Genomic DNA, 21,831 nt, shown 5'->3' with positions numbered 1-21,831 from the left:
TGAAAGACCTGCTTGTCATGACTGGAGCAGGGTCTCTATAGTATGTCAAGGCTGAGAAGTCTTGTACTACAGAGCTAGAAGGAATTACATGATCAGCTGCAAGAGGGGGAAGGAGGCTGATTTCAAGCTCAACCCAGCAAAGGGTAACACCAGCTTTACTTAGGGACAATGGCTGATTCCTGGGATCGGGTAGTGGTCCTAGTGATGTGTGAACATTAGTGGTAATTAAGTTCACACTTAAAATGCGAACTTTTTAATGCAAATTTTCAGCTGCATTTTATGGTACCAGCAAAGTCTGCGATTTCAGAAATCTTATGCACAGACCTTGGGGTTTTTTTTTTTTGTTTTTTTTTACTACCGTATATAATAGAGTATAAGCAGAGACCCCTAATTTTGCCACAAAAAAATGGAAAAACTTAATGACTCGAGTATAAACCTAGGGTGGGAAATGCAGCAGCCACGGTAAATTTCAAAAATAAAAATAGATACCAATAAAAGTAAAACTGAGACATCAGTAGGAGAAGTGTCTTTGAATATCCATATTGAATCAGGAGCCCCATATAATGCTCCATACAGTTCATGATGGCCCCATAAGATGCTCCATATTAAGATATGCCCCATATAATGCTGCACAAAGGTTAATGATGGCCCCAAAAGAAGCACCATAGAATAATATGCCCTATATAATTCTTCACGAAGGTTAACCCCTTCATGACCTTGCGATTTTCCGTCTTTCCGTGTTCGTTTTTCGCTCCCCTTCTTCCCAGAGCCATAACTTTTTTTTTTTTTTTTTTTTTTCCGTCAATATGGCCATGTGAGGGCTTATTTTTTGCGGGACAAGTTGTACTTTTGAACGACCTCTTTAGTTTTACCATGTCGTGTACTAGAAAACAGGAAAAAAATTTCAAGTGAGGTGAAATTGCAAAAAAAAGTGCAATCCCACACTTGTTTTTTGTTTGGCTTTTTTGCTAGGTTCACTAAATGCTAAAACTGACCTGCATTATGATTCTCCAGGTCATTACGAGTTCATAGACCCGAACATGTCTAGGTTATTTTTTATCTAAGTGGTGAAAAAAAATTCAAAGTTTGTAAAAAAAAAAAAAAAAAAATTGCGCCATTTTCTGTTACCTTTAGCGTCTCCATTATTCGTGATCTGGGGTTGGGTGAGGGCTTAATAATAATAATGATACCATTTCGGTGCAGATACGTTCTTTTAATCGCCCGTTATTGCATTTTAATGCAATGTCGCGGCGACCAAAAGAATGTAATTCTGGCGTTTCAAATTTTTTTCTCGCTACTCCGTTTAGCGATCAGGTTAATGCTTCTTTTTATTGATAGATCGGGCGATTCTGAATGCGGCGATACCAAATATGTGTAGGTTTGATTTTTTCTTTTTTTTTTTCTTTTATTTTGAAAGGGGTGTGAGAAACTTTTTATATAATTTTTTTATATATATATATATATATATATATATATATATATATATATATATATATATATATATTTATTTTATTTATATATATTTTTTTTTTTTACTTTTGCCATGGGAGGCTAGAAGCTGGCACAACTCGATCGGCTCTGCTACATAGCAGCGATCATCAGATTGCTGCTATGTAGCTGAATTGCAGGTGTGCGGAGTTCCGACCACAGGGTGGCGCTCACAGCAGGCCGGGATCAGTAACCATAGAGGTCTCAAGGACCTCTATGGTTACCATCCTGATGCATTGCCAACCCCAATCATGTGACGGGGGTCAGCGATGCGCTCATTTCCAGCCGGATGGCCGGAAGCACCGGTTAAATGCCACTGTCTGCGTTTGACAACGGCATTTAACTAGTTAATAGCGGCGGGTGAATCGCGATTTCACCTGCCGCTATTGCGGGCACATGTCAGCTGTTCAAAACAGCTGACATGTCCTGGCATTGATGCGGGCTCACCGCCGGAGCCTGCATCAAAGCGGGGGTTCTGACCTCGGGACGTACAATCCCGTCTGAGGTCAGAAAGGGGTTAATAATGGCCCCATAAGATGCTCCATCTATAATATAACGCTGGGAGCGTCACTCTGTCCGAAGCCTTTATAGACTGCGCAAGCGCTGGCGCAGTCTGGACCCCACAGAGCGACGCTCCTAGGAGATCGCGGTATGTGTAAGCGCTGAACGCACACCGCGATCTCCAACAGAGAAACAGGGACGAGCCAGGAGGCGGAGGGTGAGTATACTTACCTGTCCCGTTCCACCGACGCCATTCCGGGCCATGAATATCCCCCTGCTCCTGGAATCGGCGCCTGCGCAGTCTGCGCTTTCCGGCGCCATTTTCTTGAAGACACACTGCAATGTGTCTTCAAGAAAATGGCGCCGGAAAGCGCGGACTGCGCAGGCGCCGAATCCGGGAGCAGGGGGATATTCATGGCCCGGAATGGCGTCGGTGGAACGGGACAGGTAAGTATACTCACCCTCCGCAAGTAACAAATTGCTGTGCCATGAGGCTGTGGCACTTCATGCCACAGCTATTTGTTACTTACGCCACTTACGCACAGCCGCCCACAGCCGCCGCACTCACCACAGCCACCGCACCCAGCACAGCCGCCCACAGCCGCCGCACCCAGCACAGCCGCCCACAGCCGCCGCACCCAGCACAGCCGCCCACAGCCGCCGCACCCAGCACAGCCGCCCACAGCCGCCGCACCCAGCACAGCCGCCGCACCCAGCACAGCCGCCGCACCCAGCACAGCCGCCGCACCCAGCACAGCCGCCGCACCCAGCACAGCCGCCGCACCCAGCACAGCCGCCGCACCCAGCACAGCCGCCGCACCCAGCACAGCCGCCGCACCCAGCACAGCCGCCGCACCCAGCACAGCCGCCGCACCCAGCACAGCCGCCGCACCCAGCACAGCCGCCGCACCCAGCACAGCCGCCGCACCCAGCACAGCCGCCGCACCCAGCACAGCCGCCGCACCCAGCACAGCCGCCGCACCCAGCACAGCCGCCGCACCCAGCACAGCCGCCGCACCCAGCACAGCCACGCACAGCCGCCGCACCCAGCACAGCCGCTGCACTCAGCACAGCCGTCCACAGCCGCCGCACCCAGCACAGCCGCCCACAGCCACGCACAGCTGCCGCACCCAGTACAGCCGCCGCACCCAGCACAGCCACCCACAGCCGCCGCACCCACCACAGCCACCGCACCCAGCACAGCCGCCGCACCCAGCACAGCCGCCTACAGCCACGCACAGCCGCCGCACCCAGCACAGCCGTCCACAGCCGCCGCACCCAGCACAGCCGTCCACAGCCGCCGCACCCAGCACAGCCGTCCACAGCCGCCGCACCCAGCACAGCCGTCCACAGCCGCCGCACCCAGCACAGCCGCCCACAGCCGCCCGCACCCAGCACAGCCACGCACAGCCGCGCGCACTCAGCACAGCCACCGCACCCAGCACAGCCGCCCACAGCCACGCACCCAGCACAGCCGCCTACAGCCACGCACAGCCGCCTACAGCCGCCTACAGCCACGCACAGCCGCCTACAGCCACGCACAGCCGCCTACAGCCACGCACAGCCGCCCGCACTCAGCACGGCCGCCCGCACTCAGCACGGCCGCCCGCACTCAGCACGGCCGCCCGCACTCAGCACGGCCGCCCGCACTCAGCACGGCCGCCCGCACTCAGCACGGCCGCCCGCACTCAGCACGGCCGCCCGCACTCAGCACGGCCGCCCGCACTCAGCACGGCCGCCCGCACTCAGCACGGCCGCCCGCACTCAGCACGGCCGCCCGCACTCAGCACGGCCGCCCGCACTCAGCACGGCCGCCCGCACTCAGCACGGCCGCCCGCACTCAGCACGGCCGCCCGCACTCAGCACGGCCGCCCGCACTCAGCACGGCCGCCCGCACTCAGCACGGCCGCCCGCACTCAGCACGGCCGCCCGCACTCAGCACGGCCGCCCGCACTCAGCACGGCCGCCCGCACTCAGCACGGCCGCCCGCACTCAGCATGGGGGCGCAGGATGGAGCAGCACATGACACGGTGGAGCAGCACATGACAGGATGGGGGCGCAGGATGGAGCAGCACATGACACGGTGGAGCAGCACATGACAGGATGGGGGCGCAGGATGGAGCAGCACATGACACGGTGGAGCAGCACATGACAGGATGGGGGCGCAGGATGGAGCAGCACATGACACGGTGGAGCAGCACATGACAGGATGGGGGCGCAGGATGGAGCAGCACATGACACGGTGGAGCAGCACATGACAGGATGGGGGCGCAAGATGGGAGCAGCACATACCAGGATGGAGACCATATACCAATATAAATGCTCGCCACCCGGGCGTAGAACGGGTTCAATAGCTAGTAGAATAATATGCCCATATGCTGCTGCGATTTAAGAGAAAGGGAAAAAAAGACATATTAACCTCTTGTTGCTGGGGGCCAGGTACGGTGTCCTGAGCAGGCGGGTCACCGGCGCGCTATGGGGGCCAGGTGCCGGAGTCGCCGCTGGCTCAGGCCCCAAGCACTTGCGATATTCAACTGTTCCACTGCCGCGCGCCGCTGTGTCTTCCGTCTCTCTGCAGTGACTGTTCAGGCAGAGGGTGGCACGCACTAACCATGTCATCACGCCTTCTGACCTGAACGTCACAGCCAGAGGACACGGAAGACGGAGCGCGGTGGTTGAACGGGGACAGGTGATTATCATATGGCTCACCCTCCTGGCGCGGCCTGTGCACGTCCCTGCTTCTCTGTCCTGGGGTGGCAGCTCCTTCCAGTTCTGAGCGGTCACATGGTACCTCTCATTAAAGTAATGAATATGCGCTCCACGCCTATGGGAATGGAGTCGTGTGCATATTCATTACTTTAATGAGCGGTAACATGTGACCGCTGAACACGGGAAGAGCTGCTGGAGACCATCTGAGAAGCAGGGACGTGCAGAGACTGTGCCAGGTGAGTATGATGTGACAGCCGCCGACTCCTGCTGCTCCCCCTCCCCCGCCAACCCCCTGGGACAATGACTCCAGTATAAGCCGAGGGGGGGCACTTTCAGCCTAAAAAAATGGGCTAAAAATCTTGGCTTATGCTCGAATATATACAGTACTTAAAATTTATATATTTTGGGCTAAATTTTTTTTTTTTTTTTTTTTTTGGGTCATTAAAAATTCAGCACCGTTTGCTTTTTATAGCCTGTGTTGTGCTCTCTATTGCTGGCTGTAGAAAGGGTTAACAGAAGCGGTCGGGGGGGTGCTATGATGGTTTGAGGGGAAGTTTGGTAACTTTTGTCTGAACTCCTCTTGGCTGATTTATGATCACGGACCACATCCAAGCGGAGAGGTGCAGAATAACAAAACCCATAAAAGCCAAACCGTGGAAAAGTTTTAATGAAAACCAATTGCAGAAATATTTTGCACCCAAACATTCATTTTTAACGAGAGAGAGAGTCTTAAAAAGAAAAAAATTAAATAGTCCTGTGTAACCTCTTTAAATACTGCCATTAGATTAACATCAGCATTTAAATGGTTAAGCAATGGTTTAAAAGGGTTGTCCACTGTTTGACCACTTAAATGCTGCTGTTAATCTGATGGCACCGATCTGTCATCAAGGAGCGGTCAGACGAGCAGCGGCTTCTTCTACTCTACTGGCTGCTAATGTCATGCTGACGGACAGCCGCCCCTCAGTGCCTGACTGCAGGACCTTGGCTGTCACTCGGCATGATGTCGGCAGTCTCGTGCAGCCAGCAGAGCAGCCCAGAAGAAGCTCCTGTGTTGATGTAGAGCAGGAGCAAATGGTGACGTTCCTGAGCCAGCGCCACGTAGAGCAGGCAGGTAGCTGTCTGTTAAATTTTAGGACCATAGTTAGAAACGTCCTGGACAACCCCTTTAGTGGCGAGACTGTTCTGTATAGATCATCGTCCCCCAACACACGGGGCTTCATAGGCGATTGTACAATTCACTGCAACATCCCCCCCCTGAGGTAGCCCATGCGAAACGTGTGTCAATTGTGGCAGTTTCTCAGTGTTTAATAGTTTTTGCACACTCCGTCCATATAGCAATTTCTTACTTGTCTATTACTTGTGTCCATTTCACATTGTCCTGTGTACAGTAGCTTGCAAAAAGTATTCACCCAATGGCATTTCCATGTTTTGCTACCTCCCAACCTGGAATTTTATTTAATTTTTTTTTTTTGTTGTTGAGGGGTTGCATAAGTTCATGTAAAGAACTTGTCTACACCTGAATATTTTTTTTTTTTTTGTGTGTGTGTGAAGCAAATGGAACAAAATAACTGAATACTTCAGAGTGCATAAGTATTCACACCCTAAAGTCAGTACTTTGTAGAGCCTCCTTTTATGGCAATTACAACGGCAAGTCGCTTTAGATAAGCCTGAGCTTTCCACATCTTGCCACTGGGATTTTTACCCGTTCCTCAATGCAAAACAGCTCCAGTTCCTTCAAGTTAGATGGTTTCCTCTGGTGAACAGCAATCTTCAAGTCTGATCACAGATTCTCCAATGGATTAAGATCTGGGCTGTGACTAGGCCACTCCAAAACATTTACACGTTTCCCCTTAAACCACCCAAGTGTTGCTTTACCAGTAAGCTTTGGGTCATTGTCTTGTTGGGAAGGTGAACCTCCGTCCCAGTCTCAAATCACTGTCAGACTGAAAGGTTTTGATCAAGAATATCCCTGTACTTTGCACCATCCATCTTCCCCCACCCTCCCGTCGACTCGTACCATTTTCCTTGACCCTGCTGTCAGAAAACATCCCCACAGCATGAGGCTGCTACCACCGTGTTTCACTATAGGGATGTTGTTCTTGGGGGTGATGAGCGGTGTCTGGGGCCAATCATATCATTTACCTTAGTGGCGAGAGTTCAATTTTGGCCTGATCTAACTGCATCACCTTCCTCATTTGGGGGAGTCTTCCATATATCTTTTGACAAACTCAAAACGAGCTTTACAATTTGCGTGTAAGTGAAGGCTTTTTTTTCTGCCCACTCTTCCATAAAGGCCACCTCTATGTAGTGTAAGGCTTATTGTGGTCGTATGGACAGATACTCCAGTCTCTGCTTGGGAACTCTGCAGCTCCTTCAGGATTACCTTTTGGTCTCTGCTGCCTCTGATCAATGTCCTCCTTGTCCAGGCTGAGAGTTTTGGTGGCCCTTTTTTGACAGGTTTGTTGTGGTACCATATTCTTTCCATTTGATGGTGCTCCTGGGGATCGTCAGACATTGGGATGTTTTTATATAACTCAACCCTGACTTGTTCTTAACAACTTTGTCCCTGACTTGTTTGGAGATCTCCTTGGTCTTGATGGTGTTTGGATAGTGGTGCCTCTACCTTCATGGTGTTTTGGATAGTGGTGCCTTTTCATGGTGTTTGGTTAGTGGTGCCTCTTCCTTCATGGTGTTTGGTTAGTAGTGCATCTACCTTCATGGTGTTTTGGATAGTGGTGCCTTTTCATGGTGTTTGGTTAGTGGTGCCTCTTCCTTCATGGTGTTTGGTTAGTGGTGCCTCTTCCTTCATGGTGTTTGGTTAGTGGTGCCTCTTCCTTCATGTTGGTTGGTTAGTGGCGCCTCTTGCTAATGGTGTTGCGGCCTGTCAGAAAAGTGTGTGTGTATACTGACAGCCATGTGACACTTAGATTGCACACAGATGGACATCCCGTCACTAAGCATGGGACTTATGAAGGTAATTGCTTCCACCACATGTTTTTAGGGGCGTCATTGCAAAAGGGCTGAATAGATATGCACATAAAATAGTTTCTCATTTTTAGTATTACAACCATTATATGAATTACTGGTAACCTTTCTGAATACTGTGCCTCCTTATATCATGTGTGCAGACCTCGCTCCTTGGTCACCGGAGTCTGAGTTTATTACTATTATGGATGTTTCTTGCCACTTTTTGATATACTTCAATAAACTTTGTTTTTAGTTGGTGGACTTTGACCTCATATTTTGTAGAGTTCATATTTAGGTGTAGAAAATGTTGCCGTATAATAGCTAACTTTCCTATGTGTGGGGTTTTTTTTTGGTTTTTTTTTTTTTTGATTATTCATCAGTTTAAGTGATATTGATTGGAAGAGCCCCCCCCCCCCCCCCCCCCCCCCGGTATTGTAGTGTACAGATGGAATGTCAAATAATCAATGGATCACAGGTTTATACCTTAAGGAGCCTAAAAATAGGTAAATAAATAAAAAAATGAACCTGAATCGCCTCCGTTTTACCCAGTTAACCCCTTAATCCCATCTGACGTACTATCCCGTCGAGGTGGGGTGGGCCTTAATTCCCGGTGACGGGATAGTACGTCATAGCGATCGGCCGCGCTCACGGGGGGAGCACGGCCGATCGCGGCCGGGTGTCAGCTGCCTATCGCAGCTGACATCCGGCACTATGTGCCAGGAGCGGTCACGGACCGCCCCCGGCACATTAACCCCCGGCACACCGCGATCAAACATGATCGCGGTGTGCTGGCGGTACAGGGAAGCGTCGCGCGGGGAGGGGGCTCCCTGCGGGCTTCCCTGAGACGATCGGTACAAGGTGATGTACTCAGGGAGGACTTCCGGGTCAGGAGCAGGCTGCAGATGAAAGCTGCAGCCTGCTCCGATGAAAGTATGATCGCCGATTTGACAGAGTGCTGTGCACACTGTCAAATCGGCGATCTGTGATGTCCCCCCCGGGACAAAGTAAAAAAGTAAAAAAAAAAAATTTCCCCATGTGTAAAAAAAAAAATAAAAAAAAAAAAAATAAAAATTCCTAAATAAAGGAAAAAAAAAAATATTATTCCCATAAATACATTTCTTTATCTAAAAAAAACAAACAAAAACAATAAAAGTACACATATTTAGTATCGCCGCGTCCGTAACGACCTAACCTATAAAACTGCCCCACTAGTTAACCCCTTCAGTGAACACCGTAGGAAAAAAAAACGAGCCAAAAAACAACGCTTTATCATACCGCCAAACAAAAAGTGGAATAACACGCGATCAAAAAGACGGATATAAATAACCATGGTACCGCTGAAAATGTCATCTTGTCCCGCAAAATGTGAGCCGCCACAAAGCATCATAAGCAAAAAAATAAAAGTTATAGTCCTGAGAATAAAGCGATACCAAAATAATTATTTTTTCTATAAAATAGTTTTTATCGTATAAAAGCGCTAAAACATAAAAAAATGATATAAATGAGATATCACTGTAATCGTACTGACCCGACGAATAAAACTGCTTTATCAATTTTACCAAACGCGGAACGGTATAAACGCCTCCCCCAAAAGAAATTCATGAATAGCTGGTTTTTGATCACTCTGCCTCACAAAAATCGGAATAAAAAGCGATCAAAAAATGTCACGTGTCCGAAAATGTTACCAATAAAAACGTCAACTCGTCCCGCAAAAAACAAGACCTCACATGACTCTGTGGACTCAAATATGGAAAAATTACAGCTCTCAAAATGTGGTAATGCAAAAAATATTTTTTGCAATGAAAAGCGTCTTTCAGTGTGTGACGGCTGCCAATCATAAAAATCCGCTAAAAAACCCGCTATAAAAGTAAATAAAATCCCCCTTCATCACCCCCTTAGTTAGGGAAAAATAAAAAAATAAAAAAAATGTATTTATTTCCATTTTCCCGCTAGGGTTAGGGTTAGGGCTACAGTTAGGGTTAGGGCTAGGGTTAGGGTTAGGGTTTGGATTACATTTACGGTTGGGAATAGGGTTGGGTGTGTCTGGGTTAGAGGAGTGGTTAGGGTTACGGTTGGGATTAGGGTTAGCGATGTGTTTGGATTAGGGTTTCAGTTATAATTGGGGGGTTTCCACTGTCCAGGCACATCAGGGGCTCTCCAAACGGGACATGGCATCCGATCTGAATTCCAGCCAATTCTGCGTTGAAAAAGGAAAACAGTGCTCCTTCCCTTCAGAGCTCTCCCGTGTGCCCAAACAGGGGTTTACCCCAACATATGGGGTATCAGCGTACTCAGGACAAATTAGATATCATCTTTTTGGGTCCAATTTCTCCTGCTACCCTTGGGAAAATACAAAACTGGGGGCCAAAAAATAAGTTTTGTGGGAAAAAAAAGATTTTTTATTTTCACGGCTCTGCGTTGTAAACTGTAGTGAAACACTTGGGGGTTCAAAGTTCTCACAACACATCTAGATAAGTTCCTTGGGGGGTCTAGTTTCCAATATGGGGTCACTTGTGGGGGGTTTGTACTGTTTGGGTACATCAGGGGCTCTGCAAATGCAACGTGACGCCTGCAGACCAATCCATTTAAGTCTGCATTCCAAATGGTGCTCCTTCCCTTCCGAGCTCTGTCATGCGCCCAAACAGTGTTTCCCCCCCCACATATGGGGTATCAGCGTACTCAGGACAAATTGCACAACAACTTTTGTGGTCTAATTTCTTCTCTTACCCTTGGGGAAATAAAAAAATGGGGGCGAAAAGATAATTTTTGTGAAAAAATATGATTTTTTATTTTTACGGCTCTGCATTATAAACTTCTGTGAAGCACTTGTTGGGTCAAAGTGCTCACCACACATCTAGATAAGATCCTTAGGGGGTCTACTTTCCAAAATAGTGTCACTTGTGGGGGGTTTCAATGTTTAGGCACATCAGGGGCTCTCCAAATGCAACATGGCGTCCCATCTCAATTCCAGTCAATTTTGCATTGAAAAGTCAAATGGCGCTCCTTTCCTTCCGAGCTTTGCCATGCGCCCAAACAGTGGTTTAACCCCCACATATGGGGTATCAGCGTACTCAGGACAAATTGGACAACAAATTTTGGGGTCTATTTTCTCCTGTTACCCTTGGTAAAATAAAACAAATTGGAGCTGAAATAAATTTTGTGTGAAAAAAAGTTAAATGTTTATTTTTATTTAAACATTCCAAAAATTCCTGTGAAACACCTGAAGGGTTAATAAACTTCTTGAATATGGTTTTGAGCACCTTGAGGGGTGCAGTTTTTAGAATGGTGTCACACTTGGGTATTTTCTATCATATAGACCCCTCAAAATGACTTCAAATGAGATGTGGTCCCTTAAAAAAAATGGTGTTGTAAAAATGAGAAATTGCTGGTCAACTTTTAACCCTTATAACTCCGTCACAAAAAAACTTTTTGGTTCCAATATTGTGCTGATGTAAAGTAGACATGTGGGAAATGTTACTTAAGTATTTTGCGTGACATATGTCTGTGATTTAAGGGCATAAAAATTCAAAGTTGGAAAATTGCGAAATTTTCAAAATTTTCACCAAATATTCGTTTGTTTTTTTTCACACAAACGCAAGTTATATCGAAGAAATGTTACCACTATCATGAAGTACAATATGTCACGAGAAAACAGTGTCAGAATCGCCAAGATCCTTTGAAGCGTTCCAGAGTTATAACCTCATAAAGGGACAGTGGTCAGAATTGTAAAAATTGGCCCGGTCATTAACGTGCAAACCACCCTCGGGGCTTAAGGGGTTAAAAAATAAACCTATTCGGAATGATAATAAAAATAATTAATAATAATTAAGTAATAATAAAAATAATAAATAATATTATTTTTATTAAAAATAAAAATAATTAAAAACTAAATAATAGTAATACTACTACATGTTTACTGCTGAGATCATTTTATGGTTCAACTCATACCATGCAAAAAAAAAAAACAACTCTACTACAATGGTAGGAAACAAGGAAAACAAATGAGAAATCACCCTGGTCATGAAAGCACCCAGTGTGGAGCAGTCCCCTGGTGGGGTTCTCTGCTGGTAACCTTATAACTGTGTCCTAAAGTTTTCCCATGTTGTCTCCTCAGGTTGATGTGAAGATGGCGGCTGGGGAGCCGGCTGCTACACAGACTGAAGACAAACCCCCCGAGACTCTTGCGACCCCAGAATATAATGCGCTGCCCCCTAACGTAGGATTAGTGGACTCAGATTTTGGTGCCGCCCTTCAGATGGACTTCACGTCCGCGGATGAGTTTGACTTCAAGCCCGCCACCGAGTGTAAGGAGCGCTGGTTGTTCTGTCGAGATGAACGTTTTTGGTTTGGTTGACGTCTCGGAGTAACCGCTGTCGTCTACCTTCTCTTACAGTGGAAAGCTTTTGCCAACCGATAGAAATTGACTATTTGGAGAACTTCGGCTCCACTTCAGTAAGTCTCCTGTCACTTCTCTGTTCCCATTGTCTGTGAATTATTTACGACCTGCCGGTCCTGACATATGGAATTTACTAAAAAATCCTCCTCCCATCCTGGTCTTTTGTAGTTCAAAGAATCTGCTCTCCGAAAGCAATCCCTCTACCTGAAATTCGACCCCCTGCTCAGAGAGTCGCCCAAGAAGTCTGCGGCTGCCGGCACGGCCGTAGTGAGCGATGTGCCGCTGAGGAGCGGGTAAGGGACGCGCCATACGGTGCCCATCGTCTGTAAGGTGAGGCCGTCGCGTAACGCTACTCTACCCTTTCAGGACCGAGCTCTTCGGATCTTTTCCTGAACCTTCGTTTCCGGTGAATCTGTGCCTTGAAAATGAGGAAAAGCCTAAAGGACTCGATCTCCTGGGGACCTTCACCATCTCTGTGAGTAACACTTTGCAAAAATGTTCTGCGTTTTTTTTTTTAGTGCCTGCCAGCAAGTTACGCCAGCGCCGATCCTGTTAATCAAGTTTATTGTAGACTTTAAAGTGTTCTCCTCTTGGACATTAAAGGTATTTCTAGGTTTGCTATTGATGACCTGTCTACGGGCCAGCTCAATATCCGGTGGGATAGGGTCTGACGTCCCACCACAGCTCCATACATTGGGAAGTGGTCATTTCTGGGTACCGTGAATGTGATCTGAGCCGTACCTGGGAACGGCTACTACAGTATATGGAGCTGTGCTGTTCAGCTCCGTGTAGTCTTAATCCAGAGCTGAAAACTGCTGATCGGTGGAGGTGCTGGGTGTCTGTGCCCTACCCGACCTGAGAGCCTAAGGATGGCTACTCAATATCCAAATCTGTCACTTTAGGGGAAAAAACTCTAACCTGCAGGTAAATTACCTTCCTGACCTCTTTACTAAAAGTGCAGCTACTGGGAGAAAATTATCATCTTTCCTCCCGGGAGCCGCTGGCTTTCAGTCCTAGAGGCGGCAACAGTCACTGCTCACAAAACTGCCCATGAAAGCCGTTCCCAGGCACTTGCTGGAGCTCCGATGTGCCGCACACTGCCTGCCAGCACAGGAAGCAAGCAGTGACCCTGCCTACATCCTCAGTCCGTGTACCTGCAGCGAGGCTTCCCTCTGGGTGCAGCAGTCGCCTCCTGTCACTATAGCAGCGTGCACTTGTTTAGGCAGCAGCCGCTCCACAATGGTGTCCGGTTACACTCCACAGCCGGCTCAGGACAGTCTTCTTACTCCACAGGACAACGCTCCCTTAATTCCAGACACCACAAACATTGTGCCACCCCCAGAGCTCTTCCTGCTGCCATCTGATGTGGGGGCAATCGTGGAAGTGCTGAAATACAGCCAGATGGACATGGATGGCGCTATAGAGCAAGTCAGGCTGGAGGTGAGTGACTGCCCCTGATTTATGGAGAAAATGCAGCCAGGTCCCATTTCTGGACCACACACCTGGGTCCTGCTGGGCTTTAATACGGGCAATGCAAAAGTCAGATTTCTGGGGTCGCTTGCTGCAAATTTTTTTTTTTTTTTTTTTCCCCCTTCATTTCTGACTTTTTTTTTTTTTTTTTTAAATTTTTTTTCATGGATTTAGGTTCAAGCGAAAGACTTAGAAGTTGTGGAATGGAAGAATAAACATAAGAAACTTTACTTGGAATATTTAGAAATGGGGTAAGTTTAGGAGAAGAAGCCAAAGGGCCTGATTCGTCAAGCTTGGCGCTTTATACACATGTTCAGCAGCTTTGCACCATTTTATGAAATAAATACATGTTACAAGCAATCGGGTACAAATCCCTTATGGAAATAAAACAAATGTACATAATCTAGATGCAGAGCAGAAATCATGGTCTTCTATAGAGTGCAGCCTGTGGCTTGGCTTCACAGGAGTACCAAGATGGCGACTATGAGGGTCTTCAGCATGATTCCATCTCCATGATAACTCATTGGTGCCCTGTAAGTGCATCACAAGGGATCGGGGCGATCGTGAGCCGTTGCGCTCACCTGCCAGCATTCTATGTAATTGTTGCTGACTGACAGCAGCAGCTAAATGGTCGACAGCCTGAGCTCCACTGCTGCTGATGGGTTAGGTGTGCGCTGCGTCTTGGCTGGAAGCAAAGTTTTATTTTATTTTTTTTTAATAAATTCTCTGCCTCCTTTTGGCAAATATATAGGAAATTATTATTCATATTAATGGATGTGTTAATTATCTAAATCTGTTCCTTTTTTTCTATGTTTTAGGAAAATTGTTGCAGAGTTTGAGAGCACAATCACACAGATGCTGGGTGCGTATAAATGTATGGTGGATTTCTTGTGGTCAGAGATGACTCTCCTCCTAGGACAGCGTTGTATGTCCCGATGCGGCTGCACCTGGTTCTGGGACTCTGCCCTCGGTTGTATTAATTAGTGCGGTCCGGACCCTGCAATCCTGGATAGAAGGTCCTGTCCAGCACCTTCTGATGCCCCTTTTTGCTCCAATATTGGTCTCGCCTTTCTTAGGTCTTTACATTTAACCACTTGTGACAATGACGTCTTCTTATCTTCTGCAGAGGATTCACAAAGACAGAAGGAGCTGAGCAAACGAGAACTGCACAAAGCGGTGGAGGAGAAGCAGCAGCTGCAGATGGACCTCAACTCCATGGAGAAGTCTTTCTCTGAGCTCTTCAAAAGATTTGAGAAGCAGAAGGACGTCCTGGAAGGATATCGCAAGGTAACCCCTTGGCCGCCTCCACCTGCAGTAGTACCCCCTGAAATAATGTGCTGCACTTTACATTAGGACACAATCCTTATGTGGCCCCCGTACTCTCCTCCCCCAAAGACAATGGGGTCCATTCATTAAGACCAGCGGGGTACACTAAGGGTACCTTTACACAGTGCAATTTTGATCGCTACGACGGCACGATTCGTGACGTTGCAGCGTCGTATGAGTATCGCTCCAGCGTCGTAGACTGCGGTCACACGTTGCAATACACAGCGCTGGAGCGATAATTTCATGACGTATTTGCGATGTAGAAGCCGTTGGTTACCGTGCGCACATCGTATACAACCTGTGTCACACGATGCAATCATGCCGCCACAGCAGGACACTAGACGACGAAAGAAAGTTTCAAACGATCTGCTACGACGTACGATTCTCAGCGGGGGTCCGGATCGCAGTAGCGTGTCAGACACAACGATATCGTAAATGCATCGCTGGAATGTCACAATTCGTGCCGTCGTAGCGATCAAAATTGCACTGTGTAAAGGTACCCTAACGGTCGTAACCCACCGCTCCCTCCTTCATTAAGAGATCCTGAATTCGTTAACCCATCATCCGGAGCCTCTTATCTTTCTGACAAGGTCAAATTTTACAAATTTGTGGTAATAACTCTGGAAAGCTTCAACGGTTCCCACCAATTCTGATACTGTTTATTCGTGGCACATTGTACTTTATGGTAGCGGTAAATTTAGAACTATTTTTTTTGCACTTTTGAAAATATGGCAAATTTTGCAGTTTTCAAACGTTATATATATATATATATATATATATATATATATATATATATATATAATTTTTTTATAATACCCTTAAATCTGCTTTATCACACTTCCCACATGTCTCCTTAACATCTGCATCATTTTTTAAACATAATTTTCATTTTTTTTCTTTCTGTTAGAAGGCTTAAAAGATCACCTACTCTTTTCTCAGATTTCCAGCAAAATTTACAAAACCATTTTTTAGGGACCACCTCACATTTGAAGTGACTTTGGGGGGCCTATATGACCGAAAATATCCAAAAGTGACACCATTCTAATAACTGCACCCCTCAAGGTGCTCAAACCCACATTCAAGAAGTTTATTAACACTTTATGTGCTTCTAAGGAACTGAAGCAATGTGGAATGATAAAATGAATATTTTACTTTTTTTCCCCAAAAAAATGTTAATTAACCCCAAACTTTACTTTCACAAGGGTAGCAGGAGAAAATGGACCGTATAGTTTGTTGGGCAATTTCTGAGTACGCCGACATCCCCTAGGGGGAGAAACTACTTTTGAAGCACAGTGCAAAGTTTATAAGAGAAGAGGCACCATATTGGAGATCATATTTTATTGCAATGGTTTGAGCGTGCCATGTCACATTGACAGAACCTCTGGGGTGCCAAAACACCAGAAACTTCTTAACAGAGCCCTTAAGTGATAGAGCAGAATACCCCCTCAAGTGACCCCATTTTGGAAATTAAATTCTCAAAGGGGTAGATCTACAGGTGTAATGCCAATTATTATTTTTTTTATTTCCTGAAATGAGCAGCATTGGCTGTTGCTGAGTGAAAATTGCAAACTGCCTTTGTAGTGACCAGTACATTATGCCCAGCTCGTGCTTCTGGAGACACGCACGCATAAATTAGGCGGGCTCTCATCACTACAGAAATGCCGAACGTGTGGACTCTAAATGTGGTTTAGACACACTGGGGCTCAGAAGGGAGGGGAACATTTTAGATTTAGGAGCACAGAATTTGCTGAAATTCTTTTGAGGAGTCATTTTCTCTTTACAGAGGCTTTGTTAAACCAGTAACATGGAAGCACTCTATATTTCACAGATGCAGATGATGGACCTGAGTGGGGACTTGCTTTTATTGGGAAAATTTTACAAAACTCTTAAGATCACATTTATCCGGTGCTCTACACTGAGCACTTACTTTGGGATTTCCATCTAAATCTCCAAGTGATGTGAGTCAGATGAAATCCCTAAGGGAGCCACTCACTATGAGGCAGCAGTTACTCTGGACTCCACCTGGCCTCTGTTCAGCGGTGTCCTTTTCAGAAGTGCACAAAACTGTGGCCGACGGTACTTTTATGCACACCTAAAATGACTGACACCGCTGGATCACATGTCAGACTGCGTTCAGTGCCTCCGTCTGCCTCATAGGGAATCTTTTGTTGAGGGTTCGTCTGAACCGTGTATTTCAGAGATTTACACAGAAACCCCTGTGTAAGTGCTCAGTGGAGAGCGCAGGATAAATGTGCCTCGAGCCTTACTGTGGTGTGTGTGATTTCTACTTTTTTACTTGGCCCTTCTATGGGACTTTACCTTTTATTACTCTGCTGCTATAATGTATTACTATGTACCGGCACTGCAGTGCTCTATACCTGTCAGTGCTGCACTGACAGAAGCCTGTTAGACCATGCCAGCCAGGAGAATGGTCCAACAGGCTTGCTGTAGCCAGCTGACCTGGAGGTTGTCATGCGCCGATCAGACAGGAGAGGGATCCCCCTCTTTCGCAGCCTCATATGTTGTGATTGATATTGATCACAGAATTTAAGGGGTTAAACAGCCAGGGGCGGTGCAGCACACGATCGCCATGACCTACCTATACGTCATCGGTTGGGAACCACTATCTGACCATGATGTATAAGTGTGTCAATGTTGTGAAGGGGTTAAGAGGCGCACGTGTGGATCTTTATTATCTGTAATACTGGCGGTTTGTCCCTCCCTGCAGAACGCCAACTGGTTGTGTAACTCTCCAGCCTCCATAGGAAAGGGTTATATCAGAGTTGGACATTTTGTGTCTCCAAATGAAGAGGCGTCAAGACCAACGGGTGTGGATCTGCGGATAACAGGCTAACCTGCTTTAATTTTATTTATTTTTTCTTAGAATGAAGAGGCCCTGAAGAAATGCGTTGAAGATTATCTTGCAAGGATAAAGAAAGAGGAGCAGCGCTATCAGGCCCTCAAGGCCCACGCGGAAGACAAGCTGAACCGGTAAGTGATCGCATCCGCCCCATTGATGGTCTCTGGGACAATACACGTGTCACGTTTATTTTCTTTCCTAATTCCACAAAGACCTTTTGGCTCTTCAATATTTTTTTTCATTTTTTTTTTTATGGACTTGGTTGTACCGTCCTGATTCGGCAGAGTCACACATGTATTGGGATTGTAACCATCATCTCCATCTTTACAGAGCTAATGAGGAAATTGCTCAAGTACGAAGCAAAGCCAAAGGCGAAGCGACCGCTCTGCAGGCCGCACTGCGGAAGGAGCAGATGAAGACGCAGTCCCTAGAGCGCAGCCTGGAGCAGAAGGTGAGGGCTCGCTGAGGGGTGTATGTGTCCTCCTGGATTCAGCGCAGGCCACTGTGAGGTCTCCGCCGACACCGGAAATGGAGATGATGGCCTGTGATCGCCTGCAGTGGTCAATGGATGTTTTTTTCTTTCTATTAAAGAAGCACAGTTCACTCGCCTGACCACTGCAGCCAATCACTGACCACAGCAGTCCTCTGCTTAGTTTTATTAGGTCTTAATTTTGGAGTGGTGAGTGCTGGTACCTGAGGATTCATATCACTTGTAGTGTTACAAGTAATGACTCTGCCCTGAGGTTCTAGTGCACACAGGCTTTCTCAGCCATATCTTGGGGTAGTAAAGGGTCATTTTGGCAGCGCCTTCCGCCCTCCTGACTAGATTATGGTCCTGGCTGCTTCTTGGAGGCTTTGACTGAAGGAAGTGCTGTCATTCACATGCGGGACCTTTCCCGCCATCTTGCCGTGGGACGCTGACTGCGCTCTATAGTAAATCGCTGCAACAAGGCAACATAAAGCGTGCCCTGACCCGGATGTGGCTGATAACAGTGGACACCAGCTTTCATTGCATGATCTGGAGCTTCGTTGCTGGTTGACGAGTCCAGATTGGCTCGTGACTCATGGGCGTCTGAATACGGGCAGATGACAGACCTGGGATCCGGCCTGCTGTAGATTTTTTTTTTTTTTTTTTTAATTATTATTATTTTAATTGCCCCATTTATATTCTTTAATTTCAGACAAAAGAAAACGACGAACTGACAAAAATTTGCGATGACTTGATCTTAAAGATGGAGAAGATTTGATGTGCAGCACTTTTTTTTTTTTTGGTGTATTTTTAATTGTCACTGTTTTGTCTCTTTATGTGTTTGTGCTAATAAATAGGACTTTAATTTAACCCTTTAACCCTTGTGATTTAATGGTGAATGACGTCCATACATCATGCTGGGTGAAAACGCACAATATATACAGTAGGAGACGGACTGAGGCTGCACCTGGAGCTGAAGCCCCATTGTCTTCTCGGAAGTCATTCGCAGCCTCTATAGTGGAATTTGGCCACAGTGAAACCTGAGGACTCCGAAGGCTCAGCATGTGGAAAAGACCGCCATACTAATGACCTCAACTGCTGTGCGGAGAGCGATGGGGAAATAAGGCCGAGATGCATCCTCTAACCATCACAATCTAAGAATTAACAAAAAATACTCTGCAGTTTTCACTCTAGGCCCTGTGACTGATGGGCTGCCCACCTCCACAATGACCAATATCCCCTCTATATACAGTAGATAACACAAGATCCACAATAGATGATGTCACAGCTCACCTCCTCCTGTACAATGACTGATAACACCTCTATATACAGTAGATAACACAGGATCCACCATTCACAATAGATGATGTCACAGCTCACCTCCTCCTCCTGTACAATGACTGATAACACCTCTATATACAGTAGATAACACAGGATCCACCATTCACAATAGGTGATGTCACAGCTCGCCTCCTCCTCCTCTTGTATAATGACTGATAACACCTCTTTATCGGTCGTCCATGACAGCACTACGGAGAGAGGGGATCCGCCCTTCAGGAACAGGAAACCTACAGATACATAAGGGCGGCACCTCTCCCACGCATCAGTTGGTTTCCTGTTCCTGGAGGACAGGATTCCCTGCAGATACGACTTCGTTCACCTATCAATACCCAGGCCGGCTGTCCGACCCAGGTAGCGAGGGGGTCTCCTACCTCGGGCAGTGCGGGTCCCTGCAAGCGCCACGGTGGGTCCGGGTAGGGCTCCACGACAGTGAGCTGTGCAGTGTGGAGCGACGTCCGGAGGAGGTCCATCCCCAGTGGTCAGCGAGGTGAGTATGTCCCCCCCCCCGGGGTCCGCTCACCCCCCTGGGCCTCTGTCTTCCCCACTCTGATCCCCGTTGGTGCAGTGCGGTGCGGCGTCCTGTGTGCTCCTTTCGATTCGGGACCGGAGCTGGGGGTCGGACGCCGGCCTCTGCCGCGGTCACCGCTGGGCTGCGGCCGCGGAAGCGGCGGTAGTGTAGCGGGGGGGCGGCTGGGCGGTCCGGCGGCACCGTTCCCCGGCTTCCGGGTTCGTTCCTGAGCGCTCTGCCCGAAACCGGAAGTGACACACAGGGGGCGGGGCCAGGACCGGAAGTCAAAAACCGGCCGGTTTTTTTCTAAAAACGCCGCTGTCCTGCATGCGGCGGGGGCGGGGGGGGGGGGGGGGGGGCGTTTGGGTGCAGGGGGGGGGGGGTGGAGCAGTGACCTGCAAGTCGGGGGGGGGGGGGGGGGGGTTGGATTTGGCCACACACCTGCACTGATTCCGGATCCGGGGGAAGGGCTATTTATAGCCAAACAGAATGCTGCAGCACTGCTTGTGAGCCCATCTGCAGCTATGGATGAGCCAGAAGCTGCCGTCGGTCTGCAGGAGCAGGACGGATCCTCGGAGAAGTCCCATGCGAACCCCCAGCTGAAGACCCGCGGACGCAGTAACCAGACCAGTCGCAGATCTAAACAGAAGGATCTGGACCGACCCCCCAGTAATCCGGTACCTACCGCTACTGCCTGGGTAAGAGATCTTCGTGAATGTACCCTGATGCAGTCTTTTCCTATGTTTATTTCCGTAGGGGAAAAAAAGTGCTGGTAAATCAAAAAACAAGGAGTGCGTGCTATGCGCTTGCCCTTTGCCAGACGCCTACCCTAAGAGACTGTCAGTCGTGTGTACGGCAGACGGTAGGAAATAAATTGATGGGAACACTGATAGCGGTAGCGCCAGATAAATTACATAGCCTTTTTCTCCGCTCCCATAGGTGGCGGAAGAGTCTCCTGATTTCACATCAAGCCTTAGGGAGATTATCAGGAAGGAGGTGAAGGATTCCCTGAAATCCCTGTCCCGGGGGGAGTCTTCCAAAAGAAGAAGGGAGCCTAGCGCCTCAGAGTCGGAGTTGTCCGCTGGCCCTAGTAGGGAGAATGAGTCAGACGCCTCTGTCTCCTCAGCGTCCTCTTCGGAAGAGGAGTCTAACCGGTTCTGTTTCCCATTGGACCAAATGGACAAACTTATTAAATCAGTTAGATCCACCATGGGTGTGGCTGATGAAAGGCCAGAACTCTCAGCACAGGACCTAATGTTTGGCGGTCTAGACCCTAAAAAACGTAGGTCTTTTCCGCTCAATGACAAGGTCCAGAACCTCATCAAAAGGGAATGGAAAAAACCGGAGAAGAAAGGCTCTTTTCCACCTGCCTTTAAACGCAGATATCCCTTTGAGGACCCCATGGTGAATACATGGGATAAGGCGCCGAAATTGGACGCAGCGGTGTCTAAGGCGTCTAAAAAATCATCTATCCCCTTCGACGACATGGCTTCCCTAAAGGACCCTCTCGATAAGAAGGCTGACTCATTCCTTAAAGGGACATGGGAAATGTCGGCGGGTGCCCTGAGACCTGCTGTAGCCGCAACATGTGCAGCCAGATCGATGATGGTCTGGCTGGATCAGCTAGGGTCTAAGTTGGAAGGCGGTGTTTCCAGAGATTCTATGTTGAAATTCCTGCCAACAATTCAGAATGCCGCTGCCTTTCTCGCGGACGCATCTGCGGATTCGGCAAGAATGGCGGCTAGGGCGGCCGGACTATCAAACGCAGCACGCAGGGCCCTATGGCTGAAATGTTG

At 47.9% G+C, this 21,831-nt stretch overlaps 1 protein-coding gene across 3 annotated transcripts in view; it reads left to right on the top strand.

Annotated features, from left to right (window-relative positions):
• The window catches only part of TACC3 (transforming acidic coiled-coil containing protein 3), a 41,418-nt gene extending 22,362 nt beyond the window's left edge, over positions 1 to 19,056 (top strand). For all 3 annotated transcript variants that reach the window (XM_077280198.1, XM_077280199.1, XM_077280200.1), the window contains exons 6-16: positions 11,780 to 11,969; positions 12,059 to 12,117; positions 12,230 to 12,354; positions 12,428 to 12,536; positions 13,355 to 13,501; positions 13,706 to 13,782; positions 14,350 to 14,393; positions 14,658 to 14,818; positions 17,742 to 17,848; positions 18,048 to 18,168; positions 18,899 to 19,056. In XM_077280198.1, coding sequence (XP_077136313.1) covers positions 11,780 to 11,969; positions 12,059 to 12,117; positions 12,230 to 12,354; positions 12,428 to 12,536; positions 13,355 to 13,501; positions 13,706 to 13,782; positions 14,350 to 14,393; positions 14,658 to 14,818; positions 17,742 to 17,848; positions 18,048 to 18,168; positions 18,899 to 18,964 — 1,206 coding nt within the window. In that variant the 3' untranslated portion in view covers positions 18,965 to 19,056. The remainder of the gene's footprint in view (positions 1 to 11,779; positions 11,970 to 12,058; positions 12,118 to 12,229; positions 12,355 to 12,427; positions 12,537 to 13,354; positions 13,502 to 13,705; positions 13,783 to 14,349; positions 14,394 to 14,657; positions 14,819 to 17,741; positions 17,849 to 18,047; positions 18,169 to 18,898) is intronic.
• Positions 19,057 to 21,831: the final 2,775 nt, after the last annotated feature.

This window comes from Ranitomeya variabilis, chromosome 1 (assembly GCF_051348905.1).
Source record: "Ranitomeya variabilis isolate aRanVar5 chromosome 1, aRanVar5.hap1, whole genome shotgun sequence".
NCBI lineage: Eukaryota > Metazoa > Chordata > Amphibia > Anura > Dendrobatidae > Ranitomeya > Ranitomeya variabilis.
The sequence above is the reverse complement of the archived record's forward strand: the minus strand, read 5'-3'. Positions and strand labels throughout refer to the sequence as shown.